This window comes from Coccinella septempunctata, chromosome 3 (assembly GCF_907165205.1).
Source record: "Coccinella septempunctata chromosome 3, icCocSept1.1, whole genome shotgun sequence".
Lineage (NCBI taxonomy): Eukaryota > Metazoa > Arthropoda > Insecta > Coleoptera > Coccinellidae > Coccinella > Coccinella septempunctata.
This window is the reverse complement of record NC_058191.1, coordinates 39,320,846-39,338,598: the sequence shown is the minus strand read 5'-3', so window position 1 is coordinate 39,338,598 and position 17,753 is coordinate 39,320,846. Positions and strand designations below refer to the sequence as shown.

Sequence of the window (17,753 nt, the reverse complement as noted above, 5' to 3'; positions counted from 1 at the left end):
TATTTTCTCGTATAATGAGCCGTTTTTGAGTAATTTGATGTTCAAAAATAAAAAACTATCTGTGAAATTTGAAAAATTGGGTAGTTTGGCTGAATACAACTCTTTTTGAAAGATCCACAGATGTGTAGTGTCACAGATTTAGATGGTTATTCTGGAGTTGTTTTTCCAGGGGTGCCACAGCTCATTATGAAAACTTTTTATCAGGGCCGAATCGGAATAAATGGTATAGGACAATGTGTTTTTTTACCTCAAGAATCTACTGTTAAAATATTTGTACGACTCACCCTGTATACAAAAATTGTTGTCATTAATTCTGGGTCTCCTGTTTTCAATGTCACTTTTCGAGGATACGATGTATTCTTCTTCTTGAACGGCATATCTTTTTTGGGCTTCTGACAGTTTATATCTATATGATAAAGCCCTTCGAATTTTGTTCATTTGATTATACCTAATACATCCGGATCAGTTTCCGTTTGTCTCCCAATGAATACAGAATGTCATTTTTATATCAAGAGGTGTATCTTTCTCTTTGTCACTTATTACTCATTTTGTATCGTTGCGTGTGTAATTTTTTTAGTTTCAACCTTCTGTGCGAGGTGTAGTTCATGGTCACCTAGGTAAGGAAGTAGAAGTATTTCAGATTAGGAATATTTCAGATTGAAACTTTCCTAGAGTCTGTTATTTTTTAAATTTTGTGACTACAATTGTCTCAAAAGATTGGAATTCGTTGTCAAACTCAATTCTATTTATCTGATAAGTCGTAAAAATTTTCATTTCCGAAAGAATAGAGCTTTAGCATTATAATTCATGCATGACTAATCATATTCCAGTAGAACACTAACATGATCTAAATCACTTCATTTCTAGTGGAATTGAAATGTTCTCATTGCCTTTTCTTGAACCGCTTTCAAAATGAAATGGGAAGATCTACATTCCTCATCTATATCTTCCATTGGACAACATATTGGAAAATTAATTTCCGTTGAATTTCCAAAGGGTCTGGGTGAATATCCGTGAAAGTCAATAAATTATGGTATGTTTACACGAGATCGCGTGTTTTCAAACAGACCCGATATTTACAACTCCGTTATGAAAGTATCGTTATGGAAAATGGTCATCAACAAATGCACGATCATCTACCTCACAGCTTTTCCAACTTTCTAGTTATTTTCCCTATAAATCACTTTAAAATTGGAAAACTCTCCATCGCAACGAGGTAATGGAGTGCATCGGAATATGTAAATGTTATCTTTTTTAAGTGAAGGAGATGATGCGGATGTATATTTCAGGGTATTGAGTTTGAGAGCACCACTTTCATCATGAAAACTTCTTCATCTAGTTGTCACTCAAAACTCAACCACAAATAAAATAAATTGGAGTTGAAATATTGCGTTACTATAGCAACGAAAAATAACTCATCAGAAGTGTCAGTTGGAAGTTTGAGGTCAAAAAAGTAAACCAGAATTACGCATTAAATTAAAGGAAAGAAGATGTCCACCGAAATTGTGAAAATAGAAAAATTGGAGTATCGAGCCATCATCAAGTACCTGTATTTAAAAGGGTCAAGAGGTAAGCAGATTTACGAAGATATGCTTAATACCCTTGGTGATCAATGTCCTTCGTATGCGACCGTGAAAAATTGGACTGCAAGCTTCAAAAGAGGTAAATTTTTCATTGAAGATGATGACCGATCGGAAAGGACAGTTTCTGTGTCAGTCCCCGAAAATATCGATGCAGTTCATGACATTATTTTATCAGACCGTCGAATTGGGCTAAAACGGATATCTGAAGCACTGAATATTTCATACGAACGTGTTCATCATATAGTTCGCGTCAATTTGGACATGGGAAAAATTGCTGCAAAATGGATCCGCAAATGTTCGAATGTTGACCAAAAGCGTCCAAGGGTAGAAGCATCGCGTTCGATCTGTGCTCGATTTGAAAACGATGTAGACTACTTAAACCGAATTGTTACTATGGATGAGACTTGGGTACATTTCTACGATCCAGAAACAAATCAACAATCGATGGAATGGCGACACTCTGGTTCTCCAAGACCAGAGAAGTTTCGTGTCCAAAAATCTGCTGGAAAAGTTCTATAGTAGGCTAAGAATTTTTCCTCGTAGTTTATAAGGACTACAATAATGAATACTGTCAACTGTCATACCGATTAAAACTGAACTCAACAGCATAAGGACGTATTGGATGTACTAAAGTTAGAAATAACATCTCCTGCTCGATATTTTTGAGTGAACAGTGGATATGATTCATTGCACCTTTCCAGACTTTGATTACGAACGAACTCCGAGCTAGTCCTCACGCTGTGCTCAAAAACTGGACGATAAATGAGGTAACGAAAAATGGAATTAATGAAAAAATCAATAATGAAAAAACCTGTTTGGAGCACAAGAATAATGAACCTTCAGGTCATGAAAAATGTGCTCATAAAGAGGGAATTTCCTAGGGGGAGCAATATTCATCAGGTTTTTATTTCCTTCTGATTGATGACTGAATTTTTCCGAAAATATACTGGGTATCTTTTGGAAAGAGCTAATATTGCGATATGAAGTGAACTGAAGTGAACAGAAATATCTCTAAAGTTATTCAAAATATAAAATATTTTTAACTCTTTTTACTCACTCACACAAATGCACTTTACTCACTACATACAAGTAATGGCTGTTCGTTTCTAAAAATTCACTCATTATTTTGATTATAAGAAGAGGAAACTGCAGTTGGCATCACTGGCATTTCAGGCATTTCTCTAAAATTAAAGTTTTTGTGAACGGAAGGGCGTATAACTGTCAGAACTCATTATATGAGTCCAAATTCCAAGAAAATTTCCTCAGTTCCAGAGCGAGTTTTCAACACATTGACATTTCTTCCCTTTGAATAAATTAATGAATCTCTCACCCTTGGCCTCAACCTTTAGGATTCGATATTCAATATTCTCATTTCCACCACCAGCCTGATCGAAATCAAATTAGTGCACGGGGGAAACTTGCCAATCAAGTTGGATCTGCTGAATAATAGGTTGCTAATTAGTTGTTTACCAACTCATGGCAAATTATGTGTTCCTTAGAAAAGGACACCCTATAGTATCGCTGAAATGAAGAGGAATTTGTACGCCCTGGCAACACAGTGCAAGAATTTTAATTCGAATCATTTGTCTCCAAATGATGGAAGAAGAAGACTGCAGCCTAATAAATTAATTTGCTGGTGTATTGACGCATAGTTGAGAGTACTGTTATAAGGACTCTTTCAATATAGGCAAATCTAGAAACCATAACAAATCGAGCTAGTTTGTAATCATTTTTTGTACTTTCGACTGAACCATAGCAACTTCTTGATGATGAATTGATAACAATATATTCACTAGAGTATACTCGTGCAACAGTTTTTCATACATAATATGTGTCGAAACATATTCAGAAAGATCGTTAGATGCTTCCGCCATTTTGCAACACACAAAATAGGGAATACTCCTTCTAACGAAAATGATGTATTTTTTATGAAATATCTTTGGAAAGTCACATTTTGAAATAACCATTTCAACCGTTTCCCCAAAAAAAATTATTTTAGGCACTTAAAAATGAAAAATAAAAATGGGTATTTAAAATTTAAAGCGTTTCATGTGGATTGCACAAGTTGGCAACATCGACTGAAATATGCCTTGATAATAAAGGACAACAAATACACTATCTTGATGAGATAGACAAAGATGGCTGTCTATGAAGTCTGCGACGAACGAGGAAGGTCGTAAAATTTTATGGGATTTTTATGGCCGGTTGCAGTTGAAGCTCGCCAGTAAGTACGCGCCTGTAGATCAACAGCTGTTATTTTATAAACAAGCTGATCGGACATTGTTGTTTTCATTGTCTTGTATGCGCAGTTGTCAAATCGTAAACTCCGCACAAAGCGATTCAAATTTTAAAACCCCATACTTGAAGAATGATTTTGAATAGTTTCCGCTGTGAATTTGAAAAAATCATGAATGAAACTCATAATTATTCAGTTTAAACTTGCATTTGCGGTGATAACCCAAATTGAGGAGAATTCCCCATTACAATAAATACTTTTAGAAGTAGGTACGAGATACTTTTGATACATTAACCACCTTAACCTCCTAAAAGAGAATACACATACAGTAGGCTTCTGAATTTTGTCCTCGACATTTGATTATGGAATAGAAACTCTGTGAGTTGTTTTAAAATAGGTTTGTATGAACTGATTCAAACGCACGCATGTGCAAAATTTCAAAGGAATTGTGAATATAAAGCATTTTCGGAAGAAAACTTCGTTCCTCTGAAACTATCCTCTACTTTGAGTACCTACAAAGTTCAAATTTTGCAAGGATCTTCAAAATATTATTTCAGCCAAGCATCAGTTTTCAATTTGAACATTTTGAACTGGCAGTTAACCCAAATAAACGATTGAACATTGTGGCACAGCTCAAAGGGCCAGAGATAGAATCTCTGAGTAAACAAGAAATGTTTTCTGTACAATGTAGAGACCTCTTTCTCGGTTCCCCTAAGTCCTAAGGTTGATAAAAATTCAAAAGCTCCTTAAAGCTTATACCTTCTACAAAAACACCATATAGAAAGACCTCATGTGCTTTGCCATACTCAAAACTCGAAGCTTCAACGTTTTAATCATCTTCTAATAGGGCTGATTGAAAGTGCCATATCTGTCAGTACTCTGTTAGGCTTTCAGATTGATATGAGTCGATTGGTCCCAGCTACTTGCTATAATTCGACCTATATGCTTCATCACAAATCCTCAATTAATTAGTGCCGTGTCCTCTGGAATTGCAATGATTTCTGGACAACATTCCCTGGTTCTGGAGGGGTGATGTCAATACGCTTATTTGTGTGCAATTAACGTTCAAAGTCGAATGTTTCGAGGATGAAATGAAGGTGTATGGTGAAGTTTTTCGAGTGAATATACAGATGATTACCTATAGAATTTATTGAAGTTTTCTGAAATAGTTATCATCTACCAAGTGGAGCTTTCAACAAAATATTATTGACGCAAAAGGTTTCAAAGTTGAAGCATTCACTTATTCTTTCGATTTACGAAATCATTATTGATAATTATTATTTCATGATGTTAGGCTCTCTGGGATGCAATTTTCCATTGAAATAGGCTGTTTCATTGGGGTCTAACCCTTCTCTCAATTCTTAAACCATTAACGTACCTGTAGCTGAAAACATAATGACCATTAGGACGTTTTTCCCAATGAACTCTAGGAAGAATATAAACTCATTTTATTTTATAGTAAACTCGTGTTTTGCTTCTTCATTCCAATATATTTCGACATCATCAAATCAGAAGTAGTTGAGCAAACTGCCAATTCGAATCAGTGGTGCAAGAACAAGCAATCTATAGATGAGATGATGTTCGATACTTCATCAAAATTAACATTTCGCTTGCCAGAAGCGCACCACACATTTGCATTATCTGTTTGAGTTGTGTGTACTGTATTATATTCGGCTTTGAACTTCGCTAGCCTCTGCAACGCTTTGCATAAATGAAACATCAGCGGTATATTTTCATCATCGCATACAAACCGCCTTCCTGTAGCAAATTAACGTTATTTTTCACGCTGTTTCAGACAGGCAGGAATATTTCAATCGAGAATGAGTCAAATTCTGTGTATACAGATCGAGGCTGTTTCTCACAGGTATTATTTTCGATCAATTAATTCGAAACGTAGGTATAAATAGAAGAGAAGTGAACTTTTTTTTACAATCCATCACCACAGCTTTCAATGATTTTATTACAACTTTGTGGAGAGACATAGGTTGAAATGATGTCCATCAAAATTCACATTGATTTTAGATCCTTTCTTTTCAGGATATAAAATATATTTTCGATATAAACTGAAGTTGATGTAGTTTTTGGGTTTGGTAAAGTGTTCCTTTGTGAAATTCACCCAGAAGACTTCAAATACAGTCAAATCAACATGTGAAAAAGGTTTCGTTGAATTTTTGTGTCTGTTTACTTATTTTCATATCCTTAATGTAATGGCTTGACAGTTCCGCAGGGATCTTATCAATATTTTTTTTATTTATTTTGAGAACTGATCTCAACCTAAACCATTTTTTTTTGCATTTTAAATCAGTGAAAACTTTTGTTAGGATGAATACCTTTGTGTTGTTATGTAATTTCGCATTTGAGCTTCAAAATATCATTATTATATTCATAATAAGAACTACCTCTCTAATTATTGCACAAGGAGGAAGTCATGTGTATATAGAAAGGAATTCGTATCTTATCATATTCTAGGAGAAATCGTTTATATACTCCATGTTAATTGGTTCCGTATACTTCTAAAATAGAACCCATTTACTTTCTTACCTTGTTTATTTTTTTTCTGTCGTCAGCATCATCCAGTTCAAATCGACTGTTATTTACATTCGCGAATATACAGGATCTGAATGATTGAAAGAATGAATACGTTTGTGATCCTATACTTATTCTACGAAATCACATGTTACAATTTGTGCCGATTTATTTTCGTTCTGAATCAGTTTCCTACTGCCTCGAAATGAGGTTGAAGTTGTTTATTTTCAATCGAGTCTTTTCGATTTATAGTTGAAAGTGTTGCTATGGATCTATTGGAGGTTATTCGTAATTTTCGAGCTTATTTTAAAAAAGAATGGATGTATTTGACACAGCTGAATTGACAACATCTTCGAAGGTATTTATTGCTTCATTTACTGCATAAAACAAGAGGTTTTTTCTATAAATGCAAATAAAATCACACAATAACTATCATTTCATACAGTGTGAGTCACTAAGTTGAAATACATTCAGTACCTACCTTTATTTAAAAGGGTTAAGAGGTAAGCAGATTTACGAAGATATGCTTTATACCCTTGGTGATCAAGGTCCTTCGTATGCGACCGTGAAAAATTGGACTGCAAGCTTCAAAAGAGGTAAATTTTCCATTGAAGATGATGACCGATCGGGAAGGCCAGTTTTTGTGTCAGTCCCCGAAAATATCGATGCAGTTCATGACATAATTTTATCAGACCGTCGAATTGGGCTAAAACGGATATCTGAAGCACTGAATATTTCATACGAACGCGTTCATCATATAGTTCACGTGAATTTGAACATGATAAAAATTGCTGCAAAATGGATCCCCAAATGTTTGAATGTTGAACAAAAGCGTGCAAGGGCAGAAGCATCGCGTTCGATCTGTGCTCGATTTGAAAACGATGTAGACTTCTTAAACCGAATTGTTACTATGGATGAGACTTGGGTACATTTCTACGATCCAGAAACAAAGCAACAATCGATGGAATGGCGACACTGTGGTTATCCAAGGCCTAAGAAATTTCGTGTCCAAAAATCTGCTGGAAAAGTTCTTGCTTTAGTTTTTTGGGATTGCCATGGAGTAATCAAGATTGATTTTTTTGGATAAGGGTAGAACAATAACCGGAGATCACTATTCGACATTACTGACCACTGTACGGTATAAAATTGAAGAGAAAAGAGGCAGAAAGCTATTCAGAGGTGTTTTGTTTTTGCAGGACAACTCCCCTGCACACAAATCTCATGTTGCCATGCATAAAATTCGTGATTTAGGGTTTGAATTACTAGAACACCCCCCTTATTCACCAGATTTGGCTCCATCCGACTATCATCTATTTCCTCAACTGAAAAAAAGTTTAAAAGGTTGTAAATTTTCTTCCAAAGAGGAGGTAATAAAAGCTGTGGCGGTCTGGTTTGCAGAGCAAGAAGAAACATTTTTTTTGACAGGATTAGAGACGTTGCAGGTTAGCTGTAATAAATGTACCCAATTAAGAGGAGAATATGTTGAGTAATAAAATATTTTGACATTGAAATTTTGTTTGGTTCTACACTAGGCTTAGAATTTTTCAATATATCCTCGTATAGACCATCAATAGACTTATCGCTGCACCAATAACGTGAATAACTTCTCAGAAATCCTGTAATTTGAAATCTGTTGAGATCAAAATAACCTGAATTATTCGTGGATCGAAGAGAAAAACCTCAATTGACACATAAATTCAATCTACTTTCATTCTCTAGAGTGATTCCGATTTATTTACATCCAGAGCAGATTTTATCGATTGAGCTGTGCCGCACTTCAATGTGGGAAATTGGGTGAATATTTTTCTCCGAGAAAGTCGTTGAATTCTTAAAAGTCAATTTAACTTTTATTCGTTACGTTATCTCCGTGAAAATTCAAATGGCAGTCCGTGCTTGTTGGCGGAACAAATTTGATGATGGAAAAGCTGTACAGAACATTTAATAATGGGGTTGGCTCTGTCTTCATTTCCATATTTCATTAGCACACTTTATAACCATATTAAGGTGTATTATTCTCGGAAATGTTGAGCCACTGAAGAATTGCTGAATGCGTTTAACGTAACGGGAAAAACTGAGGTACCTATACAGGGGGATACTCACATTTCATCACACATCGCATTTTCAGTATTCCAGATTGACATTCTGGCATGAAATTTTCATGACCCATAAACGGACATATAAAACGAACTTACACGGGACGCCACTTGATCTGGACTTAATAACCCACTAAAATTGAGGTGGAAGAGTCATGTGTCTAGCTATGACCATAATATAACCGTTCGATCCTGTCTAACTCATGCTCGTTGTTAGGTAGCTCTCAATTTATATAAACGCAATGAAAATCCTACATTTTCAAATTTTATTCTTGTCTAGCCGAGCTATGAACGTTTGATTCGATATCCAATACTCATACAAGACAATTTTCAGAGGGATAACGTTTATATTATCAATATAATCAAACGGCAATATATTTCAGATTTACGAGAAGTCTTAAAACGCGTTTTTTAGTAGCGTCTGATCTTTTTTCCGCTGTATGACTAGAAAATAGAAGAATTTTCCTCAACACAGCTTACAGTGTTTGCAAAATCAACCTGCAAAATAAAGGAAGTTGAGTTCCTGGAACATCGAAACATGTTTCCCAAACTAGCAGGGAGTTTCACAAAACTCTGATTGCCCTGTCAACCACTCGACAGGACTTCGCTTGCTAGAATGAAATCACTGAAACTTTTTTATTCCTGAATATGTTGAAAAGGAGCAATGTAGGACGGATGTAGTTTGTAATTCGAGACAACAAGAATGATTCTGAATGCTTACGACGATTGAAAATAAATAACAGTGAATCCCTCAATAGAGAGCTGATTTCTCGATCAAGTTTGATCGAACACAGGGTTGGCAAAACAAGTTTTGGACATTCCCAGGGTTGTTAAAGTTGTCTGAGACAGATTTCTAGTGGTTTATGTTTAAAGTACGGTTCACCTAGCAAAGCAGACATTCCAGAATAATGGTTTTACGTCCATTTCGGTAGAATATTGACTTTTGGAATAACTCTTCAGTTACTTAATTTTCACCATGTTTTTCTCAGCGAGAGAAAATTGTTCACTTATTCATTTATTAAAGAAGTATTTAAGGTCAAACGTTTTCAATGAATATTTGTCAAGATACAAGCACCGTCTCCCAATGAATTGATTCATTCAGAATCATTTTGCCACAGAATATTCTTCAACTTTTGTGACAAGGATTCACCCCGCAACTATTTATCTACACCCTATATAGTAAAGTAACGGCACTATGAAATATGTATTTAATAGGAGTCATTGGCTTCTACAATTGAGAAAATAAATGAAAAAACTGAGCTAGTTTGTCCCTGCTTTCGAGATCAATTCCTTCTGATCATTACCTGAAAGGCGATGAAACTCAACAAAAAAATGGTATAACGAAGGTTTATTTGCTCACATTCAATCTGAGGATTCACAAATCCATTGTTGTGAGTGATCAATACATTTTTGTCGAATAGCTATTTGCCCATCAAGATTCTTAATGAATGAAGTTGGAGTTTATTTCCATTTCTGCTTTCATCTACTTCGAGCACTGAGTTTTTGTTCGAACAAACCATTCTGTAATGAATCTACAATAAGGTTTCCTTTATTATGTACAGGATGTAATCCAAAGTTACGATATTGCCAATACTGAAGTAATTTCCAGCAACCGGAAATGCATTCCATATTTGGAATATAGAGGAGATGGAAAATTAAAGGATGTTGTTTTCAAAATATAGAGCTGAAATAGGTCATACTGATTTATCGAAAGCTGTTATTTCTTAAATTGACACAGAATTGTTCTGATCCAATCCAAACTTTCATTTTATATTACTTGATTTGAAAGTGATTTCCTGTGGAAAGATTGGTTCTTTGAAATAACACTACCTATAGGTGACTTTGAAGGAAAGATCAGCATACGTCTTGCAGAAGGACATCTTTTGGCTAGCGATGATCTGATTGCAGCTTGACTCCTCATGAGAATTTTCATATTCTTCGAGGAGTTTAAATATTCTCGAAACAGTACATAGCTGAGTTAGGGTTTGCTTACATAGATTATAACATACTGCTCACCTCAATGGTGTCCTGAGGTAGAGATCCTTGTGCCAGAGTTTGTTGGTGCTTTGAAACATAAAGAAGGTTTTTCAGCAAAGTTTGATCTGAAAACACATTGGAGTTGATTGTCTTCTAAAACACCTGTCAAATATTCAACTTCACTTTCGTCAAAAACAGTTTTTAAGGTTTATACAAATTTCATGGGAATCAGCCAGGTCTTATTGATATTATTTTTTCACAAGTCCAATTTCTATAACTTGATTTTGCTTTTTTCCAGGTGCAGCTCCAGTTGTGACAAGAGCCAACCAATAGTCGCGTTCAGAACGGTGCGGTCATCTAAACCTGTTGTGTCGTAGTGTTTGTGATAAGAACATATCCATTCCGAAGAACCTCAAGATGGGCTGTGAATTGGGGAAGTTGGCGAAAAGCGGTAGTTCGGCGAAAAACCAAAAGACTGAAGAGGCTTCAGCACCTCCAGTGCAAGTGGACAACAGACTACCTCTGACTGCTAAGCAGAAGTACAACATGTTAGCCTCGTGGAGAGGTATAAGCCGAGCGATGGAGTCCACTGGAGTTACTATGTTCTTGAAGTGAGTACTCTATGTTCTGCTTCAGCAGCAGCTCATTGTTTGATAATTAAATACACCGCGCAAAAAAATTAACGCACATTATGGAAATCTCAAATTTATTGTACAACTAAAGGTGTTCTCAATGATAATTATTTTTATCAGAATTATGCATGCATATGTTATCCACTTTCAACGGTTTTCTTCAATATAGATGTTTTTTCCCAGCAGAAATAGAAAAAGATGATATTATCAGATTTTGAATGTATTAGCTCCATTCTAAAATCAGTTGTTCTCGATCAATTCTAGTGATCAATAGTTTTTCTTTCGTTTGATTTTCTACACTCGATCGCTATGCAACGCGAAACACGCAATTCGACTCAAGAGGAATGTGCCCAAGCGGTAGTTTTGCGAGAAGAAGGGTGGACATACACAAGAATTGCAGAAAGGTTTGGAGTTTCACATACAAGTGTGTCCAGAATGTTGCAGCGATTCAGGGAGACAGTTATGAATGTCCGAAGACCAGGACAGGGTAGACCACGGGTAACAACTGCCATTCAAGAACATTACTTGAGAGTTTCATCGTTGAGATAACGGTTTGCAACCGCTCGCCTCCTTCAAATTCAGCTTGAGCAAACTCATGAGGTGCAAATAAGCACTCAGACAATAAGAAATCGCCTCAGAGAATATGATTTAAGGCCTCGTGTCGCGGCAAGAGGCCCAGCTCTTACCCCAGCCCATCGAAGGGCACGTTTGGATTTTGCGAGAGAGCATATCCATTGTGAAGAGGCCGATTGGGAAAGAGTTCTCTTCACAGATGAGTCTAGATTCTGCCTCTACCATTGTGATCGACGTTTCCTTGTATATAGACGTCCACATGAAAGATATGCTCAGTGCAATTTCCTGAATACTACTGGTTTCGGGGGAGGATCGATTATGGTATGGGGTGGAATATCTTTGACTGCTCGCACAGACCTAGTGGTCGTTGATAATGGAGCTATGAATGCTAATAAGTATATAAGGAACATTCTTGAAGAGCATGTAGTGCCATTTGCCCCATACATTGGTGAAAATTTCATTTTTATGTACGATAATGCCAGACCCCATCGTGCGCGCATCGTTCAGGAGTACCTTGAAGAGGTTGAAGTCTCTCGAATGGAATGGCAAGCAGGAAGTCCAGATCTCAATCCGATTGAGCAGGTTTGGGACAACCTCAATAGAAGGCTAAGAAGTTCAGAAAATCATCCAGCTACTCTTAACGACTTAGGAATCCAACTCGGAGAAATCTGGGAAGGATTAGATCAGAACATTTTAAGACCACTCATTTTGAGTATGAACCGTAGTTGCCGAGCTGTAATTAACGCAAGGGGTGGAAATACCAAGTATTAAATCACTTATCAGCATTTCAGTATTTTGAAAATTGTTCATTTCTCTTCTTTCACATAAGATTCGGTGAAATCCTGAATTTTTCTTCCACATAATGTGTCTTGTTTCGTTCAAAACCTTCCCGAGAGAACATAAAAAATAAGTTATAAAGTCAATGTAGAGTTAACTTTCATTAAAATTGAGATTTTTAGAATGTGCATTAATTTTTTTGCCCAGTGTACTTATACACAGTTTCTACAAAAGGTCGAACAGAGTACCTACTCAGATGCGTCACATAATAAGAAATTTTATGAACGATTAGAAATACCTAAACAGTTCTAGACATACCCTTTATAATCGATGAGAAGACAATAACACACTATCCATCAATTTCCTTCATTAGTTCAGAGGCACTTCACCTGAGCAATAAGTATGATGGATATTGAAACACATTCTTCCTATTCGATTTCATTTGATGAATCCATCATAATTGCCCCAAGAATTGCTTTTCGATGTTGATCGTTCTTTATCGTTACTTCTTGAACCTAATAGTATTTCACTGGTGGAATTGTTCTTTGTCATGCTTGTTTCCTAAGCATTCATTCCAGTTGATCGTATTCTCCTTTTTGTGAAATATGCTATTATTAATCACCCTTTTTAATATCGTGATACTGTATCGAAGGGTTTCCTAAATGCGACCAAAAAAACCCCATTTTTAGAATCGGTCTACTGGATGAAAGAAAATATTGTCTATGGAATTTCGGAGAAAAAAATTGATTCACTAGATTTTTCCAATATAAATCAGGGAAATTGTTTTAATATTTGTAGCACCTGTTATTCGCTTGAAAGAGGCATAAAGGAAGCCGTAAGAGAAAGAAAGAAAATAATTAGGATCAGATTTATGAATCAATATCGAATTTCTCAGAAAATATACTTTCGAGCGGACATAAATGTTCAATAATCGAGATAGCCTCCTCAAAGGAGCTCAGTGTTCCGATGGAATCGACTGTATATTTTATATTCCATTACTATATTGATGCAGCCATTTGAGGCACTTTGCTGCCTCTCGGGAATTCGAAATCCTAGAGGTAAGCTTCGTGCAAGAGAAAGCAATTTTCTGGAAATGAACCCCGAAATGATTCTACTTAGGTTTCGATTAGGTAAGGAATAGATCTGAACTTCTCGGTTGACTTTATGAAACTGTAAGTGTTTCTTCTAGTTCAGACATTTGTATATGAATTCGATAAAGAAAGATGGAATTAACGGAAAATGACGAGTTCGATTCTGAAAAATTAAATTGTTGTTTTGGCTTGGAAAATCCTGAAGAATAAGTCTCCCAAAGCTCGATACTCTCTTGAGTCCATATACGAGGATATATTGATAATTTCAATGTCAAAATATTTTATTAGTGAACATATTCTCCTCTTAATTGGATACATTTATTACAGCGAACCTGCAACGTCCCTAGACCTTTAAAAAAAATGTTTCTTCTTGCTCTGCAAACTAGACCTCCACAGCTTTTATAACCTCCTCGTTGGAAGAAAATTTACGACCTTTTAAACTTTTTTTGAGCTGAGGAAAGTGATGATAGTCGGATGGAGCAAAATCTGATGAATAAGGGGGGTGTTCTAGTAATTCAAACCCTAAATCACGAATTTTTTGCATGGCAACATGAGATTTGTGTGCAGGGGCGTTGTCCTGCAAAAACAAAACACGTTTGCATAGCTTTCCGCGTCTTTTCTCTTTAATTTTTTTCCGTAGAGTGGTCAGTAACGTCGAATAGTAATCACCGGTTATTGTTCTACCTTTATCGATCCATGGCAATTCCAAAAAACCGAAGCAAGAACTTTTTTAGCCGATTTTTGGACACGAAACTTTTTATGTCTAGGAGAACCAGAGTGTCGCCATTCCATCGATTGTTGCTTTGTTTCTGGATCGTAGAAATGTACCCAAGCCTCATCCATAATAACAATTCGGTTTAAGAAGTCTATATCGTTTTCAAATCGAGCACAAATCGAACGCGATGCTTCTACCCTTGCACGCTTTTGGTCAACATTCAAACATTTGGAGATCCATTTTGCAGCAATTTTTCTCATGTCTAAATTGACGTGAACTATATGATGAACGCGTTCGTATGAAATATACAGTGCTTCAGATATCGGTTATAGCCCAATTCGACGATCTGATAAAATCATGTCATGAACTGCATCGATATTTTCGGGGACTGACACAGAAACTGGCCTTCCCGATCGGTCATCATCTTCAAAGGAAAATTTACCTCTGTTGAAGCTTGCAGTCCAATTTTTCACGGTCGCATACGAAGAACATTGATCACCAAGGGTATTAAGCATATCTTCGTAACTCTGCCTACCTCTCAACCCTTTTAAATACAGGTACTTGATGATGGCTCGATACTCCAATTTTCACAATTTCGATGGGCATCTTCTTTCTTTCAATTTGTTGCGTTACTCTGATTACTTTTTTGACTTCGAACTTCACACTGACACTTCTAATGAGTTATTGTTCGTTGCTATGGTAACGCAATATTTTTTTAAGCATGAAACTAGTCTAGGCTAACTAGATATCAATATATCCTCGAATTCTCGAAAACCACCATGGCTTTATAAGGGGAAAATTAGACAGCAGTGTCACCCATACTTAGTAGTAGGGGAATGATGGAAAGCTCTGCGTAAGCTGGGCTTTTGTATAACGTTATTTAGTGTCCGGAGCACCAATTCTTTCATATAAGTAAAAATCGCTTTAGGAAATATAAAAACAAATGCTTCCACAGATGCAAAGATGTACCAGAAATAACCCAGTTATCACTAGCGCAATCTTTCAGATCAAATCAGCAGCCAATTTCCTTTTTCTTTAAAAGCATGTCAAGAATAAGGACGGATGACTTCGGAAACGCATCTCTCTATCTAAATTCCTGCAAAGTGAGATCTTTCTCGCCCTTAGAAAGGCAATATATAAAGAATATATAATAGTGGATCGAAATATTCAGATTTCAAAGACGAGGAAGTTTAATCGATTTAAGTTTCTAGCGACAAGGGTTTTGAAGTGGTATCGGATTTCTATACTAAGGTTAACAAAGATCTCCTTCGTAATGATGGAATAAAGTCCCGGATACTGCTTGTGCCTTTCCTCAATTGAGTTTTACATCAGGTTTTCCATTATGAGTTGCCCTCACCGACAGATCGAACATATCATATCGGTTTCTAATATCCGAAGTTTTATCTTTGATCTTACTCATTCCATTTCACAACCATGATATTGTAATAAAAATATTCCAAGTTCTCACTTACTTATTTACCCTATTGAATGACATAATCGTTAATATTTTACAGTTGCGATTATTTTTCAAGTAGATCTGATGGTCAGGGTGTAGATAAGGTTTGGTTGAGTCCGAATAGGTTAGATTATACTCTAGCAAAACACAAAACAATAATTTTCACTTGTTCATCAGTCTTTCAAGTCGTTCTACAGCTTAAATGGTTTCTTTCGATCTTCTCATTTTGACAAAGATGCAGTTTTCTTAAGCCGTGTTGCTAATACAATAAATGTACCCAATTTGGCTACAATTTTACGAGCCAAAAAGATAGCAGCAATTCTACAACAAATAATTATGAGGACAGGACAGGAAAGTGAACCAAAGGTGCCAGGTTTATGCATGCAACCTTTATGATACCTCTCCAATCATCCCTGTGCTCAACTGGAGAAGTTTAGTCGTAGTTTTTTCTAGTACGCTAATTTCTCAATACATCACACTGTGTTATTGGTAATAATGTTTGGCGAAATGAAAATTTCACGTGTAATAAGTCACTAGACCATTATTGTTGATTTCTATTCATCATAAAAGTGCAGAAATAAGTGGAATTCATAAAACTAAACATAAAATAATCCCTTAGCGTTGAGCTGCTTAACAAGCTGATGAAATTCTCCTATTTCTTCTTCCTCTGCTTGCACTCTGCCAGCGAAAGGCATTTGTTTTCGGTTTCGTCGAGAACTTTATTTCCCTTGCAATAACATCCAGGCTCGCAGACCCTCGGGCAAACATTTCTTATGATATTACCATCCTGACACGTGGTTTTGCAACTGGAACCGCATTCCCTGAATTCGAAGTCTGGATTTCCACAGTTCACTGGAAAATAACGTATAATCATATTTTGAGGTAATATTTCGAATGTATTCCGGAAATTCTGTTGGGTTATGTCTTTGCCTTTGGGTCGCAATGAAATTCTACAATTGTTTGATGGTTCAGTAGGTAATTTAAAATACTTATCGACCTGTCCGAGCATGTAAACAAAACAGAGCAACTGTCTTTGATTTACCAAATTTATTCCAAGTTAGAGACGTGCATTTAAATGCTCTAAGCTCATATAAAACTTACCGCATTTTTCACTCTGGATGCACATTCCATCAGGTTGCTTTATCCTGATGAATCCATCATCACACTCGCAACCCTTATTGCAAACAGAATTGTTACACAGATTTTTCTTTGGATCAGCGCATACTCTGCAATCGTTTACACAGTTTGTGTAATGTTCATTGGGGGGGCAAAGTGGTCTCACTTCTGAAAAAAGGTTACCGAAATGTGAAAAAAACGAATTAACATATTGATTTCAGGATCTTCAACTCTCAACCATGGATATTCATTGAAAATTGAAGCACAGATTTTCTACTTTACCTAAATCTAAAATAACCTGCGTTTGTGTTTTCTCAACAGCACAAAATTATTCCTTCACATTCTAGTATGGACTTCAAAATAGATACCAAAAACTCATTGTCTGTTAGCTTACCGTTTGCCGATGTAAAAACGATGAGGCTCACAAATAATACCACTGCAATCATAGCCATCATTACTTTTATGGTCATTGGAGAAGTGAATTTACCTAAAATACATAGGTAGGTACTTGAAGGTCAGGAATGTCGGTATTCCAAGGAATGTCCGATAAATATCCACCGATGATTCGATTTATAACCAAGAATGTGTCCTCGGATGTTTTGAATTAAGTTTGTACGTAGGTGATGGGGCATATTTGTCAAAGTTTTTCCATACACGTTATTCTTGACGAGCTGTTCTATGAAATGTTATTTAGGTTATTTTCATCGTTCGTGGAAATAGATTTTTCATTGGCATGTTTCCCCGAAAGTAGAATCAATAAACAAAATCGAAAATAGTGTCACTCTATCAGTAAAGAGTGAGCACGTAAAGATTGACACATATTTATATTCTCAAAATCCATTGTATTTAAATAAAATATCAGAACAGTTCTCATTTTAGGTCACCAAATATTGATCGATGTAAAATCGTCATTGGTGTACTTGTAGTACTTTTTTCAATGAGGGTCTTGTGGTCTCCTCTCATCATAAGTAAAAAGGA

The 17,753-nt window shown here is 36.1% G+C and overlaps 2 protein-coding genes across 3 annotated transcripts in view; one reads left to right on the top strand and one right to left on the bottom strand.

Moving 5' to 3' along the window:
- LOC123309817 (neuroglobin-like) overlaps positions 1 to 17,753 on the top strand; it is a 45,525-nt gene that overhangs the window by 4,841 nt on the left and 22,931 nt on the right. Inside the window, exons 1-2 of one of the 2 annotated variants that reach the window (XM_044893093.1) lie at positions 6,409 to 6,703; positions 10,714 to 11,026. In XM_044893093.1, the coding sequence (XP_044749028.1) occupies positions 10,833 to 11,026 (194 nt within the window). In that variant the 5' untranslated portion in view covers positions 6,409 to 6,703; positions 10,714 to 10,832. Of the gene's footprint in view, positions 1 to 6,408; positions 6,704 to 10,713; positions 11,027 to 17,753 lie in introns of those variants that run through there. The other variant, XM_044893092.1, reaches the window with a different exon arrangement.
- On the bottom strand, positions 16,199 to 17,331 carry LOC123309818 (serine protease inhibitor swm-1-like). Its single transcript, XM_044893094.1, has 3 exons — positions 17,170 to 17,331; positions 16,761 to 16,943; positions 16,199 to 16,511 (listed from the first exon to the last, which is right to left on the bottom strand). Exons 1-3 carry the CDS (start codon positions 17,243 to 17,245, stop codon positions 16,312 to 16,314), a joined length of 459 nt encoding a protein of 152 aa, XP_044749029.1. The 5' UTR covers positions 17,246 to 17,331; the 3' UTR covers positions 16,199 to 16,311.

Excerpts from the sequence above, each read along its gene's own strand:
- LOC123309818 (XM_044893094.1), bottom strand. The coding sequence starts at position 17,245 with ATGACCATAAAAGTAATGATGGCTATGATTGCAGTGGTATTATTTGTG. Across the intron at positions 16,944-17,169 it reads CGTTTTTACATCGGCAAACG|AAGTGAGACCACTTTGCCCC; the intron begins GTAAGCTAACAG and ends ACCTTTTTTCAG. Across the intron at positions 16,512-16,760 it reads CATCCAGAGTGAAAAATGCG|TGAACTGTGGAAATCCAGAC; the intron begins GTAAGTTTTATA and ends GTTATTTTCCAG.